General features: G+C 42.9%; 2 protein-coding genes across 3 annotated transcripts in view; one reads left to right on the top strand and one right to left on the bottom strand.

The window, feature by feature from the left end:
* cep170bb (centrosomal protein 170Bb) overlaps positions 1-12,807 on the top strand; it is a 31,692-nt gene extending 18,885 nt beyond the window's left edge. The window contains exons 14-21 of one of the 2 annotated variants that reach the window (XM_042503127.2): positions 561-801; positions 889-1,045; positions 1,960-2,001; positions 3,201-3,338; positions 4,486-4,574; positions 5,331-5,424; positions 6,304-6,355; positions 6,908-12,807. In XM_042503127.2, the coding sequence (XP_042359061.2) occupies positions 561-801; positions 889-1,045; positions 1,960-2,001; positions 3,201-3,338; positions 4,486-4,574; positions 5,331-5,424; positions 6,304-6,355; positions 6,908-7,104 (1,010 nt within the window). In that variant the 3' untranslated portion in view covers positions 7,105-12,807. The remainder of the gene's footprint in view (positions 1-560; positions 802-888; positions 1,046-1,959; positions 2,002-3,200; positions 3,339-4,485; positions 4,575-5,330; positions 5,425-6,303; positions 6,356-6,907) is intronic. The other variant, XM_088089059.1, reaches the window with a different exon arrangement.
* Positions 12,808-13,222: 415 nt separating this feature from the next.
* LOC121955263 (protein LBH-like) overlaps positions 13,223-13,598 on the bottom strand; it is a 2,046-nt gene continuing 1,670 nt past the window's right edge. Inside the window, exon 3 of the mRNA XM_042503125.2 lies at positions 13,223-13,598. This exon is cut by the window's right edge and continues 422 nt beyond it. The gene's annotated coding sequence lies outside the window, so the exon portion shown is untranslated.

Below are 13,598 nucleotides of genomic sequence, written 5' to 3' on the forward strand. Positions count from 1 at the left end.
CGGCAACAGGGCTGAAGCTCTCTGATTGGCTGCTTTCAGCTCAGCGTTTCTGTGTTGAACCCTTTAAACTCTGCAACAAAAACGCTCCTCCAGCACCTACACTGGCATTTTTGCTGAATGGAGCATTTTCAAATGTCTAATTTCTCTAAAATCTGTACGACGAGTAAAATTATGGAAGCCAATAAACCTGTAAATTGATTGTGTCATTAAAATAATACTAAAATCTGCCTTTTTTTCATTAAATCTTAGAAAAAAAACAAAAAACATATTGATCCAAAAAAATTTTAAATGTAGAAACATGAACAAAATATTTTGAACTCATTTAGTTTTTAAGATTTGCTCATTTGCTTTTTATCAGCAGAGTGAAAAGGCGTTGTGATAGATTCATCGTGTGTGTTTTTGCAGCGCAGGAACAGATGTGTAATGAGGTCATTATGAGCGTACGGTCTAAAGAAACGTTTGTAACAGGCTGAAGTTGTAAATAAATGAAATGAAATGAGCACCACAGAGCTGAATCTGCACCGAGGCTTTCCACTCACACTCTTTTTAAATATTTCCAGGTTCCCGTCGCAGACAGAAGGGCTCAGACTTCTCCTCGTCCTCGGAGGAAGAATACGAGACGAGCGCAGTGAACCCAAAAACCAAACGCTCCTCCTATCCCTCCACGTCCTCCCAGATGCCTCGCCACCGCACCGCCGCCACCCGCTCCAAGTCTGTCTCCCTGGAGACGGAGGAGGACGAGGACCCGAGCGAGGTCGACCCCTACCAGAACTGGTCCACGCACAGCGCCGAGATCGCCAAGTAAATACACGCTGAACCTTTCACTCAGACTCCGATGTGTCCATCAGAGCGTCCAAACCTTCACGTCCTCCCTCTATGTCCCCGCAGGCTCAGCCAGGACCTCGCCAAAGACCTCGCCATCCTGGCCAAGGAAATTCACGATGTCGCAGGAGATGGAGACTCACCGGGCTCCGGCATGGGCACCGCTACCTCGCCCGGCTCGCTGCCCACCACACCGGCCTCCACCATCTCCGCCCGGGAGGAGGTGGGACACCAAACCGCCAAACATCCTCCACCAGCACACACACTACAGCTTCTTAAACTGGGAACACGCCAGATTAATGCTGCGTTCCAGTGCAAGTTGGAAGTTTTTCTGACTTCCGATCTAAATGTGTCCGGAGCATCTTTTTAGATCTTACGGTCGGTTACATGCACATTCATGATGAAGGCAACTAACAGGGACGGGAGGCGTTGGTTAGGAGGCTTTCACATGCTCGCAAATCAATTAATCAAATTTTTGTGACCTCAATTTGACCTACTCGGTCGACATGGATCGAGCCCGAGTTTCTGATTTGGAATCCCAACTTTAATCGAGGCCGGTTGTAGCCATGGGCACCAGGGGCCTTGCAAATGCACCACATGCCCCACTGACACCAAACATACACATCTTTAGCCCCAAAAAATTCTCCCTTTGAGCAGTTATTGTCACTAAAGCAAGAATACTCAGTTTGCCCATACATGTTTCTCACGTTGAGGACATTTCTAGGATTTTAGGTTGTTCTCAGACTTTAAGATGTTCCTAGGATTTTAGGGCATTTTCAGGATTTTAGGACCTTTGTAGGATTTTAGGTCGTTTCTCCAAGTTTAAGATGTTATCAGGATTTTAGAATGTTTCTAGGACTATAAGACATTTTAGGATTTTAGGACAGCTAGCTCAGCCGGGGGGTGTGGAGGATCCTCCACTGGCTCTAGTTTGATGCTGTTTTATGCACTCTGGCACTTCATCAATACTAAAAGGACAAAAACAATCCCCAGTCTCCGTCCTGCTGGTGTGCTCCCAGTTTAAATGTAAAATAAAAAGTCCTGACGCTCAGAGTTTATGAAGGTTTACAGGTTTACTGTCAGGAGCTTCATCATGCTTTGGATTCTCATGACTCATCTCTCTGTTGTGCTGCTCAGAGGCCATCCTATCCATACTTACGGGGGGTTCGACCTTCTCAGGTGTCGTACTCTGACTCATCACTCCTCCTGCCGTGTGATTGGTCCCCGTCCTCCACCCTCCTGCCCCCCCATCACTGATCCTAACACTTCCCTCTCACTGGTGTTGGATTGAGCTCAAGCACTTTTGGTTTGTTTTGGTTTGAGATGTCTGAGAGGTTCGGAACGAAAGATTATTGACGACAAAACTACCGAGTCAACAAAACGTCTCTGAGCTACCATCAGTCTGCAGGTTTAAAAAGACGAAATGATGTACCCCGATACCCAAACCTGCTGCCCTGTACCCGACTTAACCTCTACTCAACCCAAACCTGCTGCCCTGTACCCGACTTAACCTCTACTCAACCCAAACCTGCTGCCCTGTACCCGACTTAACCTCTACTCAACCCAAACCTGCTGCCCTGGACCAGACCTTACCTCTACCCAACTCAAACCTGCTGCACGGTGGGGTCAGGGTTTTGTCTGCTGGTACAAACAAGTTTACCTGTTTAAAAACCCAGCTCAGCCTTACTCCACCCTACTGTTATACCCCTAACCCCGCTCTACTACAGCCAGTCTAACCGGAACCTTTTCTATCCAACCTCACTCTACCCAAACCCTTTTCTACCAGACCCCAAACCAGCAAAATATACCCAACCAAACTTAAATCAATTCCATTGTACCTGACCCTGCTCCACCCCTTTTCTATTGGTCTCTACCCTGCTCTACCCTTTTTCTACCCGAATCCTTCCCGTTTTTCTACAGGGCTCCGTTAAACCTGTCCCCGCTCTACCCTTTTTTCTGCCTAACTTTCATAAATACTCTGCTCTGCCCTTTTTCTACCCGACTCTATTATACCTGACTGTTTTTCAGACTGATGCATGCTCAGATTGGTTTCATGCTGCTCAGTAGCTTTGCCGTTAATAAACTTCCATCGCCCCGCACCATGGATGAACTGGTTTAACTGGTTTTGTGGTTACAGTTCATGGAGCTGTAGCTGGTGACCAGTCGGACCCTCCTGCACTCCTGCGTCTCCCCGTGGATGTTAACACGCTGTCTCCCAGCAGTACTAAAATTCACTGCCCTCCACCATCGCAGCTGCATGTTGACTTGGTGCATGCGTTCACAGAGCGCCGCCATCGCCGGTCGGCTGCTCACTGGTTTGATGACAAACATTCAGTGGTTGGATCACCGGAGCCAGACTCCCTTTACTCTCTTTCCAGCTGGTCCAACATATCCCTGAGGCCAGTTTAAACTACCAGAAGGTTCCTCCAGGTTCTGCAGTCGTCTCCGACCTGGACGCAAACATGAATGAGCCGGAGCCCGGTTCTAAGCAACGCCGTCCGTGGAACCGCGAAGAGGTCACTGTCTAATCCCACTGAGACCACGTTCACCCTGCAACTCAGAGTCCAAGTTTAATTTGATTTATTTCAGCAATTTTTTCAACTAGACAGATTTAACCTCTTATATTAGTACAGAGTATAACTGACCATCAAATATTCAGTGTATCACCAAGATTCCAACGCTGCCTTGGACACTGCGTCCTGGTGAGACAGGACAGTGTTTCCATCACAGATCGTGCAAAACTTGAGCAAAATTGCAGTTTGAATGGGTTTCAATGGTGAATTTTTTGCACTCAACAGTATGCATGTAATCATTTGTATTTAAGACATAAGTCTATATAAGTGTAGGAGCTGAGCTGCAAATTACAAGATTCAGCAAAAATACACAATCTGGTCTAAATGTATGTCAAATGCACGAACACAGCAAAAATTCTCAAAAAATGAAGAAGGACATTTTGTAAAACAGTCCCTAAGGGTTAAAGGATACAGATTTATAATAAAAGAGCACAGATAAAAGATATAAAGGATAAAATTCATAACTAAATGATGTACAATTTAAAAAAATCACCATTAAAAATAGCAAAAGTGCAGACAAGAGATGAAAATCAAGTTTAAAAACATTTTGCAGTCAGCTGATGGAATAGGCAGAGTGAAAAATGAACATTTTTTATTTTAAAAGCGGTCAGAGTCGCAGCTTCTCTTTTATTTTCTGCATGGTAGCAAAACGCTGCGTCATGTTTGCTTCTGACTCTGACGGTCAGTTTTTGGCCACAGGTGAAGGTTCACATGTCACAAGCGTGTCAGAGACACATTTGGCCTCTGAGACACAGATTTATTTCTAAAATGAATTCTCTGAGCGACAGGAGGCAGTGTGAGGATTTTAGAAGCGGAGTTATGAGTTCATATTTCCTAGTATTTGTCAGCAGAGGCGTTCTGAATGAGCTGACGTTGGTGAGCAGCTTGTTTTAAAGGCCCGTGAACAGAGCGTCCACAGACAGGTGGACAGGTGAAAGCAGGTGGACAGGGTCCGCTCTGACTCTGCAGTGTGAACGTGTCCTGAGCAGACTGAAGCAGCTGCTGCCGTTAGTTTTGGTTTGCTGGGAAATCAGCTGTTTGTGTGGCTGTCGCTGATGATGTGACGTCACAGACCGATTCTCTCTTTCAGGTGATTCTGGACAACCTGATGCTGAACCCGGTGTCTCAGCTGTCTCAGGCCATCCGGGAGAACACGGAGCAGCTGGCCGAGAAAATGAAGTAAGTCAGCCCTTTATCATGTATGCATACGTGGATGTGGATATACATGTGTGTGTATATGCAGCACTTTAGCTAAATAGTTATTAAATTTGCGTATTTCAGTATTTGCATGTTTTTACAACACACTTTTTAGTGCATGTTTGACATTTACATATTTTTTTTCTTCATTTTGAAACACTTATTTTTTAACATTTTTAACAGACAGGTGTATATAGAGATAAATATGCATGACCTTTAGAAAATCTGTTTATACCTTTTTATCATTGCCATTGATGTAATCATTTTTATTTATTTGTTTGTTTATTTATTACATATTAATCTGGGTTTTTAACTCTGTTTTATCAGAAGTTGTCATATTTCACTCTTCCGCTGACCCGTCTGGATCTGTGGGCCTTCCCACCCACTCCTTGTTTCGAACCTGTTATCACTAATTTTATATTTTATTATTTATTTTTTGTTTCATATATATATGTACATATATATTTTTTCATTCATTTTATTATTTGCTTTTATTTCATTTTTATTTTTTATTTCATTGTTATTGTAATTTATTTTTGTTTGCAGCGTGATTGTGCTCAATATGAAACTTTCCACCGTTAGACTCGATACCACACTGACCAATCAGAGCAGACTGCGGGGGCGGGTCTCAAAGACACTTAAACATGTTCTAGTAGAAACCTTGAGAACCTAAAGATGATGAAGACTGTGTGTGTTCTGGTTCCTTCGGTTCTGACCCCGCACTGTTTGTGTTCTCAGGGTTCTGTTCCAGAACAAGGCTGACGTCTGGGAGGAGATCGAGGCCAAGATCAACGCTGAGAATGAAGTCCCCATCCTGAAAACCTCCAACAAGGTCCCACTGATCACTCTAACAATAATCAATGACAGTCAATATCAGTAATGATCAATAACAGTGAGAGTCAATAATTAAACCTTTATTTAAGACCTCCTCATTTTCAATGATGCCGAGCGTGAACAAAGACATTAAAAACAATCAATAATTAAACAAATACCTAAACAGCTTCACGTGACTTTAATGTAGAGGTGGAAGCTTTTCCATCAATGACATCCCCATAAATTAAAACCGATAACCGATATACCTCTTTTTCTGTGTAAAAAGAGGAAACAGTTCTTATTTCTGTATAAAAAAGCAAATTATTGCTCTCAGTTTATTAGTCAGGATGTCGACATGGTGCTTAAAGTTAAGTTTATCGTCCAGCCAGATACCGAGGTGTTTGTACTGAGCTACTCTCTCTATGGAAGTACAGCGTCTGCGATAATTAGTAAAAGATTCTGAATGATTAGCTCTTGTGAACAGCGTCCTTTTGTTATTCTTTCTGAGTTTAAAACCATTTTAGGGCCATGTAGCTGGCGTTGGAGGGAGTCAAATGACGCCTGTGGGCTACTGGTGGCTGACTGTGCAAAATCAATATAAAATTGTCATCCGCATAAAGATGAGATCGCTATACAGGAATCACAGGTGGGGACAGTAACATTTATATGCATTGACAACAATAAGGGTCCTAACACTGAGCCCTGTGGAACACCTATAGTAATATTTCAAAAATTGTAATGATCATCAGTCTTTGCACACTGTAATCTTTTAGAGAGGTAGTTTTCAAACCAAAGGCAACTTAGGGAATCGAAACCAATTCAAGAAAGTTTCTTCAGAAGGAATTAATGATCAACTGCATCAGTGATGATCAATGACAGGATGTGTTTGGTGTTTCAGGAGATCTCGTCCATCCTGAAGGAGCTGAGGAGAGTCCAGAGGCAGCTGGAAGGTAAAAACACAATGAACAATCAAAAATCAATCTGACGTTATTGATTATGCCTGCAGATGTGTGTGTGTGTGTGTGTGTGTGTGTGTGTGTGTGTGTGTGTGTGTGTGTGTGTGTGTGTGTGTGTGTGTGTGTGTGTGTCTGTGTGTCTGTGTGTGTGTGTGTGTGTGTGTGTGTGTCTGTGTGTGTGTGTGTGTGTGTGTGTCTGTGTGTGTGTGTGTGTGTGTGTGTGTGTGTGTGTGTGTGTGTGTGTGTGTGTGTGTGTGAGTGAATCCAGCTGAGCATAAAACCCAGCAGAAGAAGAAGAATGATAATGTCACATTCAGCAACCAGTAAGTTATGCAGGGGACCAACTAGGAGGCGTGCCCGTAAATGTCCCCGCCTCTAAGGTTTTACCCGAGTTCCCACAATGGGAGCACGAGACTGACTTTCGGCTGGAGGATGAACCCTGGTCCTGGTCCTGGTCCTGGTCCTGGTCCTGGTGCTGTCTCTGTTCAGTGTTTTAGTTTAATTTGACCCGTGGTGATCATAAATGTCCTCTTGTTCTTGCCGTAGTTATAAACACCATCGTGGAGCCCGGTGGCAGTCTCCAGACTGCGGCTGTTGGGACGTCGCCACGCAGTCAGACTCGACCGTCCTCGAGGGAGAAGAAGCCCACCGCCAAACCCCGCGGTGCCGCTTCAACCTCCAATGCCAACGAAAGCACCAAAAGACCACCTCGTGGACCCGACGGGTCCCACTACATGGCCTGAGCAGGCCACCGTAGCACCTCTGGACAGAGACAGTATGTCCACACCGCCTGCAGCGTCTGTCCACCGCTCTGCTGCAGCAGGACAGACGGATGGACAGGAGCAGAACTGTCTCTCCACTGTTCTCAAAGTGTCTCCACAAAGTCTGTTTGTATTTGTCCACATTCAGAGGACACAGTGTCCTCAGTGTCCTACAGTGATGTTGTGTCCCAGGTCCACACTTCACACACCAACAGGAGACAGAGCCGAGACAGGGTTTGAACAGGAAGTCCTTTAACCCTTTGAGACGTGAGCAAATCTGTTTAATTTCTTTGTAAAACACGTGAAGAAATGTCGCACAAATTGAAAGAAATTCATAAAAGTGACAAGAAAAATACCTGAAAATTATTATCGTTATTATTATTTTAAAAAAGGGAAATTCAAAAAGAACTGTCCAGAAAACTATATTTGTAATTATTCTAATTACATATTTAAAATTATCCTACAGAAAAAAATCAAACATATGCATTTTGGGGTTTTTTTTCAATTTTTGGCTCTTTTTTGGGGTCATTTGTTGTTGTTTTGTGGTTGATGATGATTTTTTTATCTTTCCTGGTTTTTTTTGCTTATTTTCAGGTAATTTTCTCTTAATTTCTTGCATATTTTTGGGCCCATGTGTTGTTAAGTTGCTCGTTGCCTTCTCTCAGTGTTCTGGTAAGAAATCAAACCGATTTGCTCGGGTTTCAAAGGGTTGATAGCAACAGGACGCCCTTTAACATTAACATCCACAAAAATAACTGAAACGCTCTTGTCTGCACACCACGCCAGTAGGCGGCGCTGTAACCTTGTGACGACGCACCATAGAAGAAGAACATATGCACGTGTGAAGTGGCGTCACCAGTTTCCATGGCGACACAAGGGTTAGCGTTTTCAAAAGATTACCCTCTGGGAAAAAGTTCGCATTTTCAGGCTCCAAAACGCCGTTATCGTGTGAATGAAAAGTCGAACCGCAACAGAAGTTTAACATTTTATGCAAGAATCATTTAAACGGCTCCTCAGTGCGCACGGTTTCTTTCTTTTTTTTAACGTACGATAAATTTTTAAAAAAACCTAATCTAAGACATTTAATGAACGAATGCAGCGTGCAGAGGCCTTTAGCCTTTGGGAAAAGTTCATTGTTGTTCCTGGACACCTCGGCGTGTCAAAGGCAACTTTGAACGAAATACAAATGGACGCTGTGAGATGAGAAGGCGCTGTCATAAAACGCTGGCGGCCGAAAGGCACCGAGTGTGTTTATGCAAAGCACACGGGCGGCGAGTGCTTCAGGAAATATCGCTGCAGATGATCACGTAACATAAGAAGCGTGAGTGAGCTTATAGCGTGTTGAGGCGGTCCCACAAACAACCGACCTTCGTGTGAGTCCAGAGTTCGCCTCCTGTATAGATTTTCTACACCTCACCATCGTGACAGACCGCGCTGCTGTTGAGTGGACGTAAACATCCTGAGTAGACGTAAAAAGACCTGAAAGAGCGCCACCACGTGACGAGTCTGTTGGTGTCGCCAGATTGGAAATGTTAAACTATTGTACCGGAGGCTCAAAATTATCGTCCGCCGATCACAGTCATGACAAGGAACGTGTTCAATTTATGATTTTAGTAAACGACTTTGTGACGCTTCTACAACTCGACGTGTACCCTCGTCCTCAGAGACGCATACCCCCGTCCTCAGAGAGACGCATACCCCCGTCCTCAGAGAGACGCATACCCCCGTCCTCAGAGAGAAGCATACCCCCGTCCTCAGAGAGACGCATACCCCCGTCCTCAGAGAGACGCATACCCCCGTCCTCAGAGAGACGCATACCCCCGTCCTCAGAGAGACGCTGTCTGTAAATCGTCGTACATTACAGCAGTTCTGCAATTATTGATCGTACATCATAACAAGGGCAAAATGATCGTACGAATACAATAATTATCGTCCATCTGGTTCAACACTGGCTCTTATGACAACGTGTTGGAACTTCTCCTCTGTCTCCTTTTGTGCTGCATTGTGGGACAGCAGCGTCTACCAGTGTATGGTGAGGGACGGGGACACAGCTGCTGGGGACACGGTGACGCTGCTGGCGGTTTGGACGCTCTGAAACTGTCCGTCCTTCACGGTCTGCAGTCCGACTTAAAGCATAGCGACTGTTGATGAAGGACTTCTGCTTCCACTTCGCACCCGCTGAGCAACATTTAGTGACCGCCACATGAGCCGCCGGCGCCGCCGTAGTTCGTGGATGATGTAGAAACTCTGTGCTTTGATAATCTGTTGTTGCATTTGAACAGTTTCCTGTCCGCCGCCGCTCAGAGACAGGAAGCGGCCGTCCCAGCTCGTCTGTCAAAGTAAGAGACCTGTAATGTTCTATTTGACTGAATGTTTTTTTTGCCATGTCGCTGTGATTGTGTGAAAACCGCTTCAGGTCGGCTGAATGTCTGCTGAGCAAAAACACAACGACGAAAGCATCCACTGAACGCCCCGCGAGCAAACTCACATTCGGTTTGACCTCCGGACGACATTTAGACTCTCATCATCGCCATACCGCTTTCAGAGAGAGACATGCCGAGTTTGAACAGTTAGCCGAACAGTTTTTTAATCATCTGACACTTTGAACAGTGAAACGCAAAGTTCCTCTTCGCCGTCTTTACTCACCGGAGACCCACAGAGCGTTTTTAACTCGACGTCTGTTTGCACAAACTAAAACTCTACAGCAGCTTTTGTACCGAACGAGTCAGCAGGCAGACGCGTTCATACAGCACGTGACTCTCCTCTGATTAATAAAACTGATTTTACTGATTTCTTTCAAAAACGTGAAGAAAAAAATGAGCCAAAACTGAGCGAAAAATGAGGGAAAAGTACGAGAAAATGAATTCAAAATTAGTTACAGTTATGTTATTTGTAACATAATTATGGTCGTTATAAATTTCTTTTTTCCCTTTCTTCCCTGGACGTTTTACCGAGCTTTATATTGGCTTGATTTTTTTCAACAACAGACAGAAGAAGAAATTACCCAAAAAGGAGCAAAAAAACAAAAAAAGTAGTGAAAAGTAGTGACATTAATTCAAAATTAATTTAAAAAAAAGTTTAACAAAGGGAAATGACCTGGAAAAGGTATTTTAAAAATTATAATATTAATTTGGCATAATTTTAAATATGTAATTATAATTATTAAATATTATTTGTTCCTTGTTTTTTTTCATTGTTTTTTTCCACCATGCCTTCTTCCCGAGCTATTTAAAAAATTGTGCTCTAAATCTTCTTTTTTTCTGCTATTTGTGGAAAATCTCTTGCTCATCGTCTTTTTTCCTCATCTTTTTGAAAGAAATGGCAGCGATGTGCTCAGAGTTCAAAGGGTTAAATACTTATGGAAAGTGTCTGAAAGCAAAAAAAGTGATGTTGCTGCAGGTTTCAGAAGGTTAAAATCAGCAGAAAGAATTAAAACCAGTAAAACAGTAAGAAACAAAACCAATATTTATCCAGAGCGATAAAAACAAAGAGTTCAAACGTTCAAACCAATAAAAGAATAAATAATAAGATAAATAATAATAATTATGAAAACTGTTTTCAGTTTGAAGGACGACGGCGTCGGAGCAACATGACCCATAAAATATTAATTCCCAGAGCTTTCCGCCTCGTCTCACCGTCTTCACACCTGTTACCAGCTGAGCTAATCCTCCATCGCCATGACAACGGATCAAACTCCACTCACCAGCCTCATTTACACTTCCTGTTTGTGGCGGGAAAATCTCGTAAAACGTAAAGCATGACCATGGGCGACACAGGTGTGGCGTTTTGAGGGCATGTTGATGTGTGCGACTCACGGCGGGAGATTTTAAAAAGCAGCAGACGAAGAAGAGCAGCCGGAAATGTCCACAAATTGTAGATCGTTTGAAAACTATATCAATAATATAATAATAATTCATAATTTCTGTTTTTACAGTTATTGGCTGATAAATGGTGGAGAGACCTTTTTGTTTCTTTAAATTTTTTGGGCAGTTTTGCCTCACTTCTTTAAAATTTTGGGGGGCCTCGTTGGCCAAAAAAAAGTCATTAAAAAACTGGCAAAAAAAAATTAAATAACAATTACCTAAATTTTTCAAAGGAAAAAAAAAAAGTAAAAAATTTTGAAAGACAAAAAAAGTGAAATTTTGCAAGCAAAAGGAAAATAAAAGACAGCAGCTGTAAATGTCCACAAAGTGTGAAAATAATGACGTCCAGGAGCTCCTCCCCCACTGAGCCGAGGACGAGATCAGCCGCCGGATAACAGAGATCGTAAATGATTGTTATTGTTTATAAAGTGCTGCTGACGCACGTTACATGTCACGCTAGAGGCGGACGCTCGTATTTTAAACGTCATGCCTGTCATACCTTTTTTGATCACAGCACGAACATTTGGACATTTTGCCACCGTTGTTTGGTTCTATGTAAACGTGCAGTGGCGGTATAAAAAGGGGGAGTTTGTTGCGGCTCTTTAGCGCCACCTCTGTGTGAAAGCGACCACTGAGGAAGACGATGTGATGTGGCTGAAAGCTCTCCACTTCAGATAATTTAGTTTACAGGTTCATCAATGAACTCGTGTGCGACGCCGTGTCCTGACTGAAGGTGACGCCAGAGATCAGCAGACACAAAATCAGACCTGCTGTTTTCTACCGGAAAATGTCCAAACGGACCGAACGACGCTGCGCTGCGCAGCGCGACACAGCACCGTGTTCAGAGCCGATATTTGTCGGACGTCGTGTTTCTGTTTAATCCTGTTGCTCGCTTTGAAAGCTCCAAAATAAACAGAAAACAGCTGATTCGTGAAGTTTTCCACACAGTGTTTTCGTCTTTTCACGACAGAAATCTAAATACGACATCAGCTGGCTGCAGGGAGATCAGCAGTTTCTGATAAATCACAAATAACGAGCTCACGTTAAACAACTCGCTGATGGTTAAACTGTTTCAGTAAACATTTTCAGTAAATATCAGAATGTGAAACGTGTGTTTTCTGTGTACAAAGTACAAGCTAATGAAAGCAGAAAGTACTCAGCATCATTTAAGGTCCGATCTCAGCCGGTTCGTTTACATGACGATGACGCTCGCCTGTGGTCAGGACACGCGCTCATAAAAACCATCATGTTTAACAACATAATAAAAGTTTTATCTGCTCAGTGTGTGTGTGTGTGTGTGTGTGTGTGTGTGTGTGTAATAGGAAACACTGAGTCCTCCTGTTGGCCGTCTTCTTCTTCTTCTCGTGTTTCAGTAATCAGTTAAATTATTTTCAGGACGTAGTTAGCCTAGCTTAGCACAAAGACTGGAAGTGGAGGGAAACTGCTAGCCTAGCTCTCCTGACGTCTGTCTGAAACACGCAGACAGAGGAAGTGCTGCTCTGGAGAAACGGGATGCTTTTATTTTGAAGAGTGCATGTTTCCTGAGGCAGGTGGGAGAATTTGGGGCAAGTTCACCAAATGTGCACTTTTTCATTTGAGATTGTTTGAGCTTTTATTTTGACGGTCATGGTGTTTTTTCGTGCTCTGCAGCCAACGAGAATGTATCGATTCATCGCCTGATCGGCTGTGGCCGTGATGATGTAACGGCTGCCGCTGCGGGTGATTGGCTGCTCCTGTAGGAAGTGTTGACGTTGACTCTGTGTGACTCTCATGTGTTCATCATTCGTTTCACTCGTCATTTGTAATAAACTGATTTCATGCACCCAGACGTCCCGGACCTTTGATTTCAGGGTCACCGCAGGGGGTCTCCATTAACCCTCGAATCATGCAGATTAAAACTACAAATACAGAATACGGCTAATGGAAAAAATGTTTTTAAAAAAAAACAAACTCCCCTTTATTACAAAAAACAAAAAGAAAGGACTCATGTTTGCATGAGTTGGTATTTCAGGCGATTTGATGAGGGCAGTTCTTGGTATGGCCACGGAGGGACAATACCCGAAAATTAAGAAAAAAAACCCAACAAGGCCAAAAAGACTTGAATGAAGTGTTTTATCCGCCTCAGGCCACATGAGATTTCCACTTACACACTGCTGATGAGAGTTGGATGTCCTTGTTACCCATCTCTCAGGATACAGGTATTGTCAGTATTTATTTTTATTTATGCAATTGTTTTCCATAGATATTTTTCTCTTGTTTTTTAATAGATAAAAATAAATTTATAAATCTACCAATTTCTTTTCTTTCAGTTTCTTACCGAGTTGCACATAAGAAATCACAGAAATATTCTCAGAGTTTAAAGTCCTTGTTGTCAGAGGAAACTCTGTGTTTTTTTTTATTATTATCACAGTCTGAGATAATTAATGACCAGCAGCAACATTTGTTTTTATTTCATTGTTATTTTTGTGTAATGTCAATACTCACACCACAAAAAACAAAATGTGCTTTTCAAAATCAAGCTTTGAAAAATATTATACATTATTATTTTATACTTTCATTTCATTTCAACCAACATCAGTCCTAATCCCAATCCTAATTTTAATTTTTAATAAT

The sequence above is a fragment of the Plectropomus leopardus genome, chromosome 16 (genome assembly GCF_026936395.1).
Source record: "Plectropomus leopardus strain MGB_pleo_1.0 chromosome 16, ASM2693639v1, whole genome shotgun sequence".
Lineage (NCBI taxonomy): Eukaryota > Metazoa > Chordata > Actinopteri > Perciformes > Serranidae > Plectropomus > Plectropomus leopardus.